This window comes from Peromyscus maniculatus, chromosome 9, assembly GCF_049852395.1.
Source record: "Peromyscus maniculatus bairdii isolate BWxNUB_F1_BW_parent chromosome 9, HU_Pman_BW_mat_3.1, whole genome shotgun sequence".
Taxonomy (NCBI): domain Eukaryota; kingdom Metazoa; phylum Chordata; class Mammalia; order Rodentia; family Cricetidae; genus Peromyscus; species Peromyscus maniculatus.
The window spans coordinates 25,307,551-25,325,292 of NC_134860.1; the positions used below are offsets into that span (position 1 = coordinate 25,307,551).

Consider the following 17,742-nt stretch of genomic DNA (forward strand, 5'->3'; position numbering starts at 1 on the left):
GTGTGTCTCTAAATTATTTTAGCAAGGTCAAGACTCTTGAGGGACATCAGGAATATATGATGTTTTATTTATTTTTAGGGTACATGTTATTAATGGAGCTAAAGCTTTGTTATTGCACAACAACCCTTTTTTGAGTGAGTGTGTCACTGTGAGGAAAATATGAGACCTATTCACATCAATTAGAAGGACTTCCAGAGTGCCGAGGGGGCAGCCTTGAGGCTAGAATTATGAGGGTTCCCAGTCTTAGGATGATGCTCACGAGAGTGATTTTTAACATGAGGTATCTTGGCCAGTTTTCTTATAGAAACTTATAAATTCTTCACATAGTATAGGATGACACAACTTGCAATTACCATTCATGTTTTAGGATGAAAAGGGAAAGTATATTTAATATACACAGAAACTCCAAGTAACTTTCTTCTCATAAAAAGAATTTATGTTTTGCTGGAAGATAAAGAAGAACTTGCTCGTTATTTTTTCCTCTTAATGGATATTTATTAAATGTTTATGTACAGAATCATGGGTTACAAAAGTGTAAGACATTGTCACAATATGCCTTTGGGGAGCTCAATATACCAAGTGCCAAAATGATCATGCTAATGAATTTGACTTTTCAGTATGAAAAAGATCTTCAATCTCCAGAATTGAGGGATCCATCCTCATCATTATCACCACCATCACCCTCATATAATTTTTATTAAGAACCCAATACAAATCAAGTGTTATATATGATAAGCTCTAATTATATAATTCATTCTCAATCTCACATTGCAAGCTAGTTTTGAACACCCACCCCCCTTTTTAACACAAGGAAGCATTTTATTTACAAGGCTTGGTTGCTGTAGAACCTATTTGAGGTTACTCATCTCAAAGAGACAGGATGAAGTCTGGGAACTTTTCCCCTGTCATATGCCCCAAATCCTTTCTTGAGTCCTTCAGACAATCTCTTCTCTCCACTTCTCACCCATCTATTGCTAACAACCTGACTGTGCCCCCATTGCCTGTACTTGGTCTGATAAAGCAGGCTGCTTTCTAGAACCATGTCTCGGCTTATGGCCACGAAGTTCACCAGGATGACTCTTGAAAAAGGTCCACTGTCTGTCCTATGACCACTCCACATCACACTGGACCAAGCTCCAGCATCATTCCCAAGGTCCACAGTGTTTGAATAATCTGGGTCTGGCTACATTTAGCTTCTGTTCTTACTCAATCCAACCACTCAATTTTCTTTCTGTATTTTCAATACATCAAAACTAGTGCTTATCCTCTAGGACTCACATTATCAACCTAATAATATTGATGAGTTTTAGTGGGTAAATGATCTGAGAAGGAAGGACAAATTAACTCTACAGACAGCAGCACAGGAAGGGGGTCTGGGGGGCTTTGTGAGAAAAGTGGGAAATAGAAGATTGGCAAAGACAGCAAAGAATCTGTCCCAGTTATGTAACATTGCTGCCACTAGACACCTGGCAGGAAGCAACCTGTGTGTGTGTGTGTGTGTGTGTATGTGTGTGTGTGTGTATGTGTGTGTGTGTGTGTGTGTGTGTGTGTGTGTGTGTGTGTGTGTGTGTAGGATGTTTTTGTTAAGAAGGGACACAATCCAGCCAAGCAGGAAAGGCATGCAACAGGAGCACGAGGCAGCTGGTGACACCACAGCTACAGCCAGGAAGCAAGCAGAGAGACGACAGGGAGTCAGGCTGGACCAGAAATCTCCAGGGTCTGCCTCCAGTGTCGCACTTCCTCTGGTGATGCTTTGCTTCCTAAAGATGCCACAGAACTTTCCAAAAACAGTGCCATCTGCTTCTGGGGACCGGGTTTTCAAACACAGTCTATGGGGACAGTCTACGTCCAACCCATGACAAGATTGTTTATGCAGACCAGAATCACACCGAACACCATGTCTTTTGACAATACGTACTTGCATAAGGACATGATTCAAATACAAAGGAGCAGTAGGAACTGGAAGAGTGTGTCAACAAAGAGAGTCTGCCACATATTGTCAATTGCTATACGGCATTACTAAATATATTATTAATCCATATGCCACTTATTGTTTGGTTCTCCTGTAGACTATGAGCTGTAGTAATTCAGAGACTTGGTTTGGTTCACAATCTTAGTGTCAGTGTGTAGGTCAGATGCTTGGTGTGTAGTAAGCATTCTATCCAATAATAGTCAGCAAATGGATGAATTTACCTTCTCAATGGCCATAGGAAGGAAAGGAAAAGCAATGTAACTTGTACCAAATGAAAGACGTAATGAGTGGCAAGCTTAGGATTTTAATGAAGATTCCTGGTTCAAGTCCAAGTCTATTTCCGTTATATCACAGAAATCACACTAATCTGTTTACTTAATGTTGAAAATACCCTGCACTTATAATATCAGGCATGGATTCCCTTTTACAAAGTGGGCCTTAAGTGCCATGGTTAGAGAGGTCATAGACCCTAGAGGAGAACCTACTATTTTCCTAACCCAATAAAATTTCTAACGGCTTTCTAAGTACTTACATCCATTGATAGGTGTGACTTTCAGCTTTCATCAAGGAAGCTTCTCTTTGCAGCAGGAAGAGGCTACCATGGAGATCTACAACTAGCCCAAATTGAGAGAATTAGTGGTTATGGGGTATCAGGCTCCATTTGGTACATCTACAGTGCAACCCTTACACCTAAAGCTCAGGGAGCATCACAGAAGGGGGTGACAATACCCTAAGAGCCGAGGACCAGGACACCTGCTACTAGATGTTGTCTTACAGACATGGCATAGAAGCTGTACCCAGGACATCTCAAAAATGTGGCTAACTAAGCCAAACCTCATGATGACAACACCAGTTCACATGCCAAAGTGGATGGGGGAAATTTCACAAGGCCCCAGCCCTAGATGAAGAGTTACTGGCAGTCAATATCTGCTGAGAGAAGGAATGTTCATTTTTCTCCTAACCAAATAGTACGCCTTAAATACATGTATGTAAGAGGGACACTAGGGGTTCAGTAGGTTGTACAGGTGCACATATACTTACATATGTACATATGTGTGTGACATTAGTAATTATAAAAGAGGTCCTGAGCTTGGAGGGGAGCATGGGAAGAGTTAGAGGGGAAAAGGGAGGGGTGGGAGTTATTATGCAAATTCAGTACACATACATAAAATTCTAAAAAAAACCCTAAAAATAATTAAATTAAGATTAAATAAAAATTAACAAAAAACTCAGGCCAATAAGATGGCTCAGCAGGTAAAGCCACCTGCCACCAAGCTTGACAATCTGGTTTGATCCCTGTGGACACACATGGTGGAAGGAGAGACCAACTTCTGAAAGTTGACATCTAACATTACACGTATAGTGCTGTAGTATGCACATGCTCACAAACATATGTACACAAAATAAATAATTTAGATGTAATTTAAAAAATTTCACATATTCAATACAACATTTAACTGTATTCAACCTACAGAGAAGTAACATCAAGAAATGCAGGATTTCTTCCAAGAACTTAACTATGTTATTAAAACATTCCATCAAACATTTTTGAAAAGAGAATTCTTGCAGATGTAGACACACCAGGGATTCTTCTGCTAATGTTATTGGGAAAACTATTAGTCATTGGAGAGGTGGGCAGATAGCCTTTCAAGGATGACTGGAATTTGATCACTGACATTTTCAAATCCTTGATATTTCGATCTTTTCCCTTGGAAATCACAGCTTCTTGGTTTATGGTAATTTAATTAGGAAAAGGTTGATAATAGCCCTCATTAAGGCCAGATATACATCCTGCTTGAGAAAACAGTACAGAAGAGGTTCTTAATTAAGGGAAGTACTTTCTGGGTGTGTCTGCCACTGAACATGGACAGTTTAGAGAGTCCAGGGCACTTCAGCTTCAAAGACAGCATTCTTCAGCATTGCCTTTTTAATCATATGTATAACTGTGCTTTCCATGAAGGTCCCTCTGATGAGCCCAAAATTCTTCCTAAAGGGTACATAGACTGTCTTAACTGACCCAAGAATAATAAACCACTGACTAGTGATTGACAGCCATAATCCATATCTATAAGAACATGTCTGCAAACTCAGAAAAACTTAGACTTTTTATTTAATAATTCTGGATGATGTGCCCCCCCAACCAGATGCTCATTTCTGATTTTGTTTATAAATAGTCTCATGATGTGGATGTGATATTTCTTTTCCCTTCATCACTGACAGGTCACTGTTGACATTGAAGATGAGAATGATGAAGCACCCGTCTGCATACCCTATCTATATAAGGCAGTCATCTCTGATGATGTTGTTGCTGGGACAAACGTCAATGGCCTCAAATTAAACTGTCATGACAGAGATTCACATGATTTTGAGATGCGCTTTGAAATGGCTTCTGGTGGATACTTTATTTCTTTTAATCACAAGTACATGTCAAGATGACATTAGCTATACAACGTCAGACATGATATGTAACACTGCAAGTGACTGTTCATAAAGGCTACACTATTTCATAGCTACAGTATCTTGTTTCCTCGTGGCACCCTTTCATGTCTACAGATGTGACTCAATTGCTGCTGTGACTTCTGAGCTTGGGGAAATGCTATAGGTTTTAGTACAAGAAATTAAGTTTGTTATCCATGGAGCTAGCTGAAAACAGAATCCATCTTTCCACCTGATGATGCTGTTACAAGCTCACAAGGCGAGATGGTTTTGATTGATTATTGTTGGATCTTCACAGATTCACATAGACATTACAATCACCAACTTGTCATCTATAGGGGATCTTCCTTTATTTGAGACCACATGTATCAGGCATTGTTCTTAGAAATTATTACACAGAACCTTGAACTCTTGATTCTCTTGCTTTTCCCTTCCAAGTGCTAGGATTGTAGGCTTATCCTAACATGCCTAGTTTAAAATACTTTTCCCCTATACGTATTAATTATTTGATTTCAACTTTATTATAAGCTATTTATAGATATGGAAATTTATAGTATAACACAAATTTTAATCTATGTACACATTCTGTGTTTTAATTTCATTTAAAGGTAGCTCGAGACCATCTGATGTATTATAAAATAATTCTAACTTTCCCATTATTCCTTTTAAAGGAAATGAAAACCTTCATTTCCAATTAGACCCAAATCGGGGTACAAATACTCCAAAATTAATCGTGAAGAATCCTTTCAACTTTGAATCTGGAGCTGAACTGCAGCAGCAATACCATCTTGTGGTACATGTAATCGATGACAACCTGAAATCTGGCAAAGCCGTCAAGCCCAAGACAGGAACTGCTGTCATAGATATTTATGTGAGAAGAATCAGCCCATCACCTCCTCCAACCAGTTCTGAAGTAAAGAGTTACAAAATTTAATTTGGATCTCTATGTTGTAAATATTTTACTGCAAAGTCAAATATCAGCCAGAAATCCTAAAAGAATGACCAGGCCATCACTGTCCCTTATATGCCTTTAGACTCTTGCACTAACCCAAACAACACTAGACTCTCTTGGACACTGTGCATCTGTGAATAAACACTGTGTGCACAAGAATTAGTGAAAATTACATGTACATATGTAAAGGACCACTAAACTGCCTATAGAGGTCTCCTAAACTGCTGGCTGAATAACATGAAGGTCTTGCTCCATAGAAAGAAGCACTATTCAGTGAATTATAGCTATTAAAAACCTCTACAAATGGACACTTTAAAATGACTATGCCATCATAATAATGGACACCTACGGTGTGCCAGGCATTGCACTACATGCCTTATGGCCACCATTTCATCTCATTTTCAGTACAACTCTACAACATTTAGCAGACCTTTTAGTATTTTATCCTTTACTAAGCAGATATGGGAAAGCTCTGCTGAATTATCAGCCAGCCAAGGATGAAAGCTCCTGCTCAGTAGACTTTAGGGTGTATTTTATTGTTTTGTGGCCTTTAAAATACAAATCCAAAAGTCTTTTTCCTTGTGTATTTGATTTTCAAGAATGTACTATTACCTCAAGCTACACAAGGGCGTAGATAATAGGGACATGCAAGCCTAAAAAGGCCCTCATATATCATCCAGCTCAACCTCTGAATTTTATAGATCAAAGGACTCAGGTGGAAAGAAAGACACAATTAGCTTTGGATCACAGAGTAGCCATTCCATGCAGGTCTCTTCTCTACATTATTAACTTGGTGGCTCTTGTGTGTCATCATGTTTCTCACTGTTACCTGCATACTTAGGAAATATGGATGAGCACGGATCCCACCACCTGTTAAGACGGAGGTTCTATACAGATGCTATGCCATGTAAACAGATGTGTTTTGAAAACAGGGACTAACACTCTGTCTGCTTTGAAATAATTTTCTAGCAAAGAAAAGGTCTGACCATTGTGTACACAGCTATCAACACGTACAAAAACAGTGACTGGTACATCCCTTTTATCTTCACTCTGATGGCTGTTTTCTTTGTTGGATTGTTTTCCTGGATGTGTTTTCTACTTTGGAGATATGGAAACATAAAAAGCTGCTCTCAGAAATTGGCCAAAGACGACTCCAAGTTGAAACCCAAGTATGTGATTTTTCTCTAAGCTTTTGATATAAAAAATTAATTAAAGTTTCCTAATCTTAGCTCTCAGTGATTCGCCTAAGTGTGCATTAGAGAGACAAAATAGTAGGGATACAAAACTCAGTGTTCTCTTTTACCAGAGATTCCAAACCCACTCTATCCCTGAACTAGTTGGGAGGCATTCTTTAGTAAAGGGCGATGCTTTAGGAGACACAGTCTCGAAGCAAACTACCTGACTCCTGGTTCTTTTACCTCCGTTTCCACAATGATCTCTGAACGTCAGGTGCAGGAGCTGCACTGTAGATGTATCAGTTGGAAAAGGAGCTCACAGTTCTGCATTTTGATTGGTTGTGGTTTTCCTTCTGTGTTGCAGAGATGTTTCCTTGGTGAGTAGTGAGGACTTCACTTATCTACGGGTATAAGGTCAAGTACTTAGATATCGTTAGTGATTATACTGGCTCACTAAAGTGTGGGCTTGTGAGCTGAACAAGGACATGCCAGTGTGAAGGGGAGTGGTGCAGAAGTTCAGGAGGCCTCAGCCTTATGCAAAGAACTACAGACAACTAAGGAATGCTGAGTGCAGGAGAATTATTCCTTCAGGAAAGGCAGACCAATTGGTTATCCAGCACCAAATGGTTAGCCCTGAAAACATGCATACAACTATTATTATACATATGGAGCAGGTTGTATAATACATACATACATACACACACACACACACACACACACACACACACACACACACACACGTAATGCAATTAATGAAAAAGAGGCCATGAATTTGAAAGAGAGCAAGGAGGCATATATGAGTGGGTTTGGAGAGAGGAAAAGGAAAGAAGAAATTATACAATTATATTATAATTAAAAGAAAATTAAAAAGCCAAGAACAGATGTTAGTTTGGTGGTATTTATGAGATGGAGGCAGGAACTACATAGTATATTTGAGGCCAGCCTTAGCCTCAATGCTGAGACCTTGTCAAACACACACACAAACCAAAACCAAAACCAAGCAAACAAACAGGTGGGTATAGACACGGCCTAGAAATTAACAGCACTGGCTGCTCTTGCAGAGAACTGGAGTTTAGTTTTTAGCACCAACTTTGAGTGATTTACAATTTCTTGTAACTCCAGTTCCAAAGAATCTGATTCTAGCCCTCATGGGAACCTGCCCACCAATTAAAAATAAAATAATAAATCTTAAAAAACCAAACTACCAAATAAAAACAAGAACAAGAACAAAAACAAAAACAAAATCCTACCCAAACTGAATAGCAACAATAAATTACTAGGCAATACTGTAGAATATATTATCTGTGAGAATTTTTAAAAAACAAATAAATTTATGAAAAAAACAGACACCTCATATTATCTTGAGGCAAAGTGGTTTCATGGGCAGATGTTTTACAATCACCAGGAATTAATTTAAAGACTGGTAGGTGATAAGTATCAGTTTCGTCTCCACACAATTGATTGGTTTTAAAGCTCATTGAGGCCAAAGAAATGGATAGAAAACACACCTGCTTTTGTGGTCATTGATCAATACAGTTCTTCAGGGTAGAGAATGCCATAGCTTCAAAGTGGAGTAGGAACTAGGTTTAGAGGCACAGGCCTATAATCGCAGGTCCTTGGTAGGATGAGGCAGGAGGATTGCAGATTGAAACCAGCATGAGTTGGACCATTCATATCAAAAGGAAAAGGCAAAGGAAGGATGGGGATGAGAGTTACTGGCTGAGTGTCTAACTGGCATGTTCAAGGCTCTGGATTCAATCTCAGTAACACACACACACACACACACACACACACACTGCACACACATGCACACATACCATACCACACACACATATACCACACACACACACACACACACACACACCACACTACACACATATACCACACATACACACACCACACACACCCACACACCACATACACACATCACACACACACACCACACACACACCACACACATATACCACACATACACACACCACACACACACACCACATACACACACCACACACACCACACACACACATATACACCACACACATACACCACACACACACCACACACACACACATATACCACACACATATACCACATACACACACACACACTACACACACTACACACACACACACACCACACATATACACCACTGAACTTCCATGCAGGGTCACATACACATTTAAAACTTGTATTTTTGTTAACCACACAGGATTTTTAAAAATGGTGCAGTAAAGCAGATGAAAACGGCCAGTGAAAGCTACATCATTGTTTCTTTTCAAAAATCAGCTGTGATAAGAGTCACATGTTAACTATTGAATGAAATTATTTTCAACATACACTGTCATAGTTTAACTGATGTTTTATCAAATTTTCTTTTTATACAGAGGAATGAAGTATGTTGTAGGTAAGATGATTTACTAATTATTCTTGAATTATGTAATTTAAAAATTACATGTATTTATTTTAATACAATATTTTCTTTACTTTTTGAGAATTTCTTGAAATGAATTTTTGATCATAGTCACCTCCATTCTTTCTCACTAGCCTAAAATGCATTCAGAAAGCAATTGTTTATCCTATAACGTTTGTGTGGCTCTTGCACTCATGGCCATACCTTGCCAAGCTGGTGGCTGTTGTAGCTCACAGGGTCACAGCTGGGGATGCTGGTGACAGTTTCTTACCCCCAACAGCTTTCATGGCACTCTGGGCTACTGTGGATTTTATGTAGTAGGGAGGCTTCGTGGTTAATAGCAACTTGAGTTCTCCCCGTCCTGTGACCAATGTGTATGCTGTCTTCAGCAAAGAGTATCACCATCAAGTTTTAGTAGGCAACCAAGGGCAGTGACAAGGAGCCCATATTTTTGGGGAGAGCTCCAGGACACTCCAACTAATAACTTGAAGAGAAGTATCCTATGTCTGTTGTTGAGCTTTTTATTTATTTATTTATTTATTTATTTATTTTATTTTATTTTATTTTATTATTTTTTTTCAAGACAGGGTTTCTCTGTGTAGCCCTGACTGTCCTGGAACTTGGTCCATAGACCAGACTGGCCTTGAACTCACAGAGATCCACCTGCCTCTGCCTCCCAAGTGCTGGGACTAAAGACATGAGTCACCACCATACGGTGGTGCTGGGCTCTTTACTTGGCAATCGGTGTAACCCAATTAAATTATTTTATATGAATATATCTGTATCTAAATGAACCTTATGAATACTAGGTTTTTATATGCCATTTTCAAACACCGTTAGTGTTGTTTTAAAGTATGGACTGTATCACAGATTTGCTTGTCATCCTTGTAGAAGGGCCACGCTGGTCACTTCAGCGTTAGTGTGTGTATTTTAATTTTTAACTTTGTGGGAGGATACAGAAGAGCTAGTGGGAGTCGGACTTTCCCTTTCTACCCTGTGGGCACCAATCTTAGGTTGCCACGCTTATCAGCAAGCACCCCAACCCTTAGTCATCTTGCCAGTCCAAACTGCCTTTTAAAAATGCCACCCACTACATACTTGCCATTTAGTTATTCATAACTTTATGTTTTAAATAGGAGACAGGAGTCAAAAAGAAAAAAATGTTATCACAGAAACCAGAAATAAAAAGCTGGAAGTACTAACAGTGAGTACATTTTTGTCTATTTTTGTTGCATATTAAAAAGTTTTTCCTTCTAAGGATATGGTGAAATCCATACAAACTTCATAGGAAGGAAACAAAATCATTTTAGTTCATCATTTTTGCTGAATTAGTATGTGTTACAAAGCTAGGATTTCAGATTAAATTCAAATTAAATTGTAGAAACTTGGTGAGGGCAAAATTTACCTAAAATATATGTGCATATAGCAAAAATGACTGTAGACAAATGTAGATCTAGCATTATTTAATACTACTTAGAATTTAAAACTGTATTTGAAATTATTATTCATGTGACAGACCTGGGGAAATTCCTCTACCTTATAGTCTTTAGAAGATGGTAAATTTACACCCAGAGAAGGCAAACCAGTTCCAACTGGCCAAGGCATAATCGCCCAACAATCCACATAAATACAGCAGGGAGGGCTGGCTCTCAGACCCTCAGCACAGCAGAGAACAAGACAGGGCGCCTTTGGATTTGTTCCCCTGCCTCCTGTACACTCTGGACGTTCCTACGAGAGTCCTGGCTGGCCATGGCCTGTTTCACAGGCTGGCTCCCTGTCAGTGTTCCACTCTCTGCCTTTTCTGTAAGGAGGCTGACACCATCCAATCTTCTGAATTAGTTTTCTAGTGTTTCCCTAACTGAATACTTTGGATTGGGTGGCTTAAACAACAGAGATTCATTAGTCAGAGTCCTAGTGTCGAGACGCCCATGGTTCTGCTGAGGTCCTTTGGACTTGAGGACAGTCTGTTGTCTGTACCCTCATTTGCTCTTATAATATTGATCATATTGGGCTAATATCCATAACTTCATTTTACTTCACTACCTCTTTAAAATATTTCCAAATGTAGTGACATTCTGAGGTACTGGAGAGTCAGGAAGCTGGCATACAGATTTAGAAGGAAGGTACAGTGTGACCTATAACACATCTCATACAAGATTCCCATGAGAAGTGTCTGAGTTAACAGAGGTCAGGGCAGGTCTACCATCGCAGGGGAGATTGTTGAGAGAGGTAAAACTGACAGAAAGTTTTAGTCCCTACACTGCTAATCTTCTACAGATTAAAAAGATGGGAGAACTTATAAGAAATGATGTCCTAGACTTATTTCTGTTGATGTAATAAAATATCCTGACAAAAATTCCACTTGCAGAAGAAAGTTTATTTTCTCTTACAAGTTCCTTGCAAGTGGCAGGAACTTGGAGCAGCTAGTCACATCATAGTCAGCAGCAGAGAGCAATAAATGTATGGAGGCTTAGGATTCAGCTAGTCCCCCCCCCCTTAACTGTCTGGAGCCCCAAACCAGGGAATGGTGCCACACACTTTCAGGCCGGGCCTTCCCACATCAAAAACATACTTAAGACACCCCTCCAAGACAGCTCACAGTCCAATCTGATCTAGATAGCCCTCTACTGAGACTCTTTCCAGGTGATTCTAGGCTATATCAACTTGATAAAAATTAGAACTAACCATTACAAATAATTTGCTTAAAATATTCACCACATGACAAAAGTAATTTTATCAAGTTGACTTTATTACTAATGTGGACTTTTTTTTTTTTAAAGGAAACCACTGTATATGAGACTGTGTTTGATGGAGAAGCCATTGATCCAGGTATGATGCTTTGTATCTTTTGAATTAAATCCAGTTTGTGGATTTAGATACTCAAAACTATGAATGGATTGATTGTTCACTATACTTTGCAAAATAAGAATGCTGGAGAAACTTACTCTAGGGCTAAGAAGGGACCAGATTAAAAAAAAAAATGCCTGGAGGACATCACCCTTACTCAGTCCTATCAAATTATTGCCACCTAGAGGTAGGCCAGGAATTTAGAATTTTTAGGCAAAAGGAACTGGACATCTACCTTATTATATATGAAATATGCATCTTTTAAATTTGGGTAACAACTTTAACTCCATTTAAAATAAATAAATAAAATATTTTTATTCCTGATTATATATTTCTGGGTACCAAACCACCCCAAAAGTTACTAACTTAGGATAATAACCATCTTATTATAACTTATACTTTAGTGTATCAGGAATGTGATTAACTATTGCCTGGGCAGTTCTTTATCTTTATGTGGATAAGTGATGTCTCTCCAGTACTATTATCCCAGCAGCCCGTCTGATGTGGTGGGTCCAGAGTAGTGATACTCACAGCTTGACATCATGGGAAGACATTTGCAGGGTGGGTGTAGTTGGGTCCTCTGGCCTCTTCATGTAATTTCTCTGTCAGGATTAGCTGGGCACTGGGCATGGTAGCTTGGATTTCTAGATAGAGTTCCAGGGACCTTGTCACCTTTTGAGACTCAGGCCTAGAAATCACATGACATCACTTCTGCTGGTCTATTGGCTAAGCCACCAATGTCTACCCAGGTTCTAAGCAAGTGGCATTTCAAACCTTTTCAAGGGTCAAGCTCAAACACTGTTTTAGCTATCTTTATTAGCCTCCATATCTATAGGCCTATGGGTCATAGATTCGCAACTCTTATTCTACCATTTGTCTGTTATGAATCCTGGGGTTGCAAATCAGACCATACCTTCATTTTATAAAATGATGCACAAGCTTTTCTTTTCCATGCACTTCATTCCTAAGGGAAGAAAGAGAACTCAGGAATGCTTAGAGGCTCAAGACAAGCCACAGATCTGGAATTAGAATCCCAAGGCTTTGAAGTTGATGTAATCAACCTTTTCATATGATCTTGGAGGAAGCATTTAACATTCCAGAGTCTCCCTTTTCACAGCTGAAAAATGGGTATGATACAGGCTTTGCCTGTCTCATGAGGATTACTCTACAATTTAAACACAACTATAATATATATAATTCTTATATATAATATATATAAGAATTACTTTGTCAAATGTCATATAACATGAGGCATTAGTTACACCAGACTCACTAGTACTACAGAATCTTGTGATATTTGCTCTGTAATTTACCCCCTGCCAGCTCTGAATGTCTTGACATGAAATTAGTGATGTTTTATTGCTAACTTCCAGGTTTTCCCCAAATAAAGTAACCATTTAAAATATTTTATTAATTGAAAACATATCACTCACCCAAAAATATTTTATTAATTGAAAACATATCACTCACCCATTGTACGTTAAATAGGCTCCTAGGAATTTCAGTTTTCAGTAAATCATTAAAAATGTATGTGTGTTGTTGGTTGTTTTGCTGTTTTGGGGAGCCTGCCACCCAGCTCCCAAATAAATCACACACAGAGTCTTGTTATAACTTATAAATGCCTGGCCTTAGTTTGGCTTGTTTCTTGCCAGCTTTTTGTAACTTTAAATTATCCCATCTACCTTTTACCTCTGGGCTTTTTCCTTTTCTTACTTCTGTAATATTACTTTCACTGGTTGGCTGTGTGGCTGTGTGGCTGGCCCCTAGCATCCTCTCTCTCTCTGTCCTGCTTCTCCTCCCAGATCTCTCCTTCTATATATTCTCTCTGCCTGCCAGCCCCACCTATCCTTTTTCCTGCCTTGCTATCAGCCATTCAGCTCTTCATTAGACCATCAGGTGTTTTAGACAGGCAAAGTAACACAGCTTCACAGAGTTAAACAAAGGCAACATAAACAAAAGCAACACATTTCAAAATAATATTCCCCAACATATGTGACCAAATACAGAGTACTTCCTGATGCCAAATGTCACTTGCTATTCTTATTTTTTTACAACAATGAAGGTTGCATTTGATTTCCAGATTCCTATGATGGGAATACCATCACTGTCCCTTTTTAATAAGGACTGAGTCAGAGGCTCAGAGAATGGGGCACAGTCATATGGCTTTCTTTACTTTCAAAGGCAGGGAGGAAAAGAGTTGATATGACTCTTCAGGGCAGAGACTGGATCTTAAGAAGCAGTAAGGCAAAGGCAGATGAGAAGGGTACAAGAGCAGTAGGTGACTAATAAGTGCCTATAAGCAGGTGATGTCTTTTACCAGACTTCCTAGCATGAGAATAGGAGAGCAGCTTGTGAGACTCCAGGCCCTCTCCTTGTCTCCTCTATTGTCACTATTGTTGCTATTTTCCATTGCTTGGATTGAACCTGAGATGTTGCACACACTAGGCAAGTGGTCCATCACTGTGGGATCTTGCATGAACTAGGCAAGTGGCCCATCACTGTGGGATCTTGCATGGACTAGGCAAGTGGTCCATCACTGTGGGACATTTCACACACTAGGCAAGTGGTCCATCACTGAGCTATAATCCCAGCCCATTACTTTATCATTATTATTGGAAACAATTAACATTTTTCTTGCCATTTTTTTTGGTTTCCTCAAAAATAGAACTATGTATACATTTAATCAACATACCATGTGCCAGGCTTATAGGTGCTTTATAAACATAATCTCTTTCATTTTTATCATGTTAAATATTCACAATTACAAAATTATGATTTTTACTAAAAACCACTTTAATCACTTTGTGTTTGTGTATGTGTATTTTCCTCAATTGCTCTCTTCTTACTTTTGAGACAAAGTCTCCCACTGAACCTGGACTTCATTAATTTAGCTAGAGTGGGTGGCCAGTGAACTCCAGGAACCTGCTTGTTTTTCCATCCCACTACACCCCACTGGAGTTATAGGTGTGTTCCTCTGTGCCCAAATTATCACTACTTTTTTCTAAGAAAAGTTCAAACATTTCATGCATGTAACTCACTTTAAATAAATTCACCCCCCTTCTCATTTCTAGCTTCTCCCCTCTCCATCTCCCAACACATTTTCTTCCCAACTTAATGTACTTGTTTTTTAAATAAACAAAACACCAAAACAACAACAGCAGCAACAACTCACTGAGTCTACCTAGTGTTGCCTGTGTGTGTCTAGGGCCGTCTACTGGAGCCTGGGCAGCTTCTCAGCAGCCATGCCCACCAAGAAAACTGGCTGTCCCAACCCCAGGACCCAGTTAGTAACAGACCCTCCCACGGACACACTGAAATTATGACTGGCTTGATCTTGTATGTAGTCACAGCCACTTAGCTTGTTTTGAACCCTACCGTTAGATGCACAACTTAGGTATCCTTTTCAATTTCCAATGTAAACGGTTGGATAAGGGTATAGTGTGTGTGTGTGTGGGGGGGCAGGGTTCAGTGAAGAATGCTATCCATATGCACATTAGAGGAAGAAACATCCTTCAGTGAATGGATTTTGAGGAGCTGGCTCAACATAGTACAGCTTTACAGGACACTGATATTAACCTACATGTGTTGTTTCATATCATTTTTTACTAAATGTTCAGTAGGACCTAGAATATGAGGTATAAAGTCCAGTTTGTTTTTGGATTCAAATAAACAGATCACAACACAACTTCCTTCTTACCTTTGGCTGTTAGTTTTAAAGATCTGTAGTCCCTTACAGATGACTTAACATTGTCAATTAACAAATGTGTGCCTCAGTCTCCTCATTTCTAATATGTAAGCCCCTCTCCAGCATATTAGGTGTCTTTGTCATGAAAACACTGCAGATACTCCCTAAGTACTTCTACTATAAGACAAAACTACAGGAATCATTTTTCTACTATTGTTAATTTTTATCTAGCCATCTCATAAACAGCCATGATATTCTTCTTTCAAACCTTACCTCCACATTCTTTCTCCAATATTTCATTATTATTTCTATAGAGATTGATTAATAAATCCTCAGATTAATTAAGGAACCTGCAGAGGACTTGGTGACAGTTTTGAGTTTTTCTTTTTTTAACCACTAAAAAGTAATTAGAGGCTCACAAAACTGTCAAAAACCAGTACAGAATTACAGCATACCTATCTGTTACCAAGGTTCTCCTAAAGCAGTGGTCCTCAACCTACCTGGTGCTTCAACCCTTTAATATAGTTCGTTATGTTGTGGTGACCCCCCCCCCCATAAAATTATTTTCATTGCTACTTCATAACTAATTTTGCTACTGTTATGAATCATAGTGTAAGTATCTTATATACAGGATATCTGATATGTGACTCTGTGAAAGAGTCATTTGACCCCCAAAAGGGTCATGACCCACAGGTTGTGGGACCCACTGTCCTAAAGGGAATATCTTTGATAATTACAATACATTGTCCAAAGCAAGAACCTGACATTGGCAAGGTACAATCAATTAGACCAGAGGCTTCAGACTCCATCTTTTTTTGCATGTTCTAAAAATACACCTCTTTATGCAGAGCCAGTCATCTTTGGAGATTAATGTAACTGCTGAATGTATCGGTATATAGTATTGTTCTTCCCACCAAGAATTCACTAGAAGGTGCAGATTTTTAAATGCATGTGAAGTCACAAGCTGCCTACTTTTGCTTCTTTTTTCTTTTCTCTTGGTAAAGAAAGCAAGACTTGAGAAGGCAACTAGCCACTCTCTGGACTGCACAGCATGTGTTTAATAAACCCTTGGTGTAAGCCTGTCGTAACTCCTTTTCTCTGTGTTGTGTGCTTTCTTTCCCTCAGTCTCTGGGAATGTGTATGCCTACAACAGCCGGACAGGTGCAAGAAAGTGGAAGGTGCTCGTTGAGCACCAGGAGGAGTCCTTTGGAAGCACATATTCCCTCTCAGAGGCCCGTCCCTTCAAGGAGTCAACATCCTTGAAAATTCCTGTGCAACAGCAGTTCCTCTGAGTGATGGCATTTTTGTGGATGTGACTGGCATGACTGCCTAAGTTAAGGCTGTACACCTGAGGTCAGCAGCTCTGTCGGTGATTACAGCTTTCTAAGATCAGCTAGTCCAGACAGAGGGCGACAAGAGGTGTCGGCTGTGAGTCTCCAGCCATGTTGTGCTGAAAACTAGAAACTAGATCTGCTTACATCTGTGTCAGACCTTGCTATGTAGAGTATGGCTCTTTTAGATCTCACACGGTTTTTCTCACTGCTGGAGTCCAGCACATGCTCGGCACAGAGTAGGACTCTATTCCTATTTGGTAAATAAAAGAATTTGAATATCTGAATTTAGACCTCTTGCCACTGGTCACTTATTCCACTGTGACTTACAGAACAGAAATGGCAATCATCTTCAGGTAAGGTAATTTGTTTTGTTTCATTTCATTTCTTGTAGTCATAAAAAATGTAGGATTTTACAGAAGCACAATTGATCTTGCTTTTAATTTTCTTTTTATAGGTCTATGGAGGATGACCACCTGAAGACTTTACTTATTAATGACTTGCTAAGGAAATGCCAGTGTCAAGCTTTTTGAAATCTGTATACATAGACAGCTTTTTAAATCTCTATGGGCTTTCTGGTGACCTCTGGCCTGGATCCCAGCAGACCCGAGAGCAGGACACAAGCACTGTTGAGAGGCTGTGTCAACATTCCACAAGGAAACTGGCTTGGGATAGTTTTACTCATAATTAATCTTAACCAAAGTAATATATACACCGTGAGCAATAAACTAATATTTGAATCTGAAGATATCAGGCACTTGAATGACCACAGGTGCTTTAGTATTCATCTCTGTTTGCACAAGTTCGAGGGTTGGGAGACATGATCTCCCAAGAGCAAATACTTGAAATGTAGCGGGATGATTTCTTACTTATATCTACCTTGAGAGAAGATTCATAAGAGGTGTTGTAGTATGGAGGGTAACAATGACTTTGA

General features: G+C 39.2%; 1 protein-coding gene across 3 annotated transcripts in view; it reads left to right on the forward strand.

Moving 5' to 3' along the window:
- The window catches only part of LOC107401016 (cadherin-related family member 3), a 112,188-nt gene extending 94,684 nt beyond the window's left edge, over nt 1-17,504 (forward strand). For 2 of the 3 annotated variants that reach the window (XM_076544491.1, XM_076544492.1), the window contains 7 exons: nt 4,193-4,364; nt 5,080-5,321; nt 6,330-6,529; nt 8,920-8,939; nt 10,082-10,149; nt 11,726-11,774; nt 16,603-17,504. In XM_076544491.1, the coding sequence (XP_076400606.1) occupies nt 4,193-4,364; nt 5,080-5,321; nt 6,330-6,529; nt 8,920-8,939; nt 10,082-10,149; nt 11,726-11,774; nt 16,603-16,769 (918 nt within the window). In that variant the 3' untranslated portion in view covers nt 16,770-17,504. The remainder of the gene's footprint in view (nt 1-4,192; nt 4,365-5,079; nt 5,322-6,329; nt 6,530-8,919; nt 8,940-10,081; nt 10,150-11,725; nt 11,775-16,602) is intronic. The other variant, XM_042284257.2, reaches the window with a different exon arrangement.
- Nucleotides 17,505-17,742: the final 238 nt, after the last annotated feature.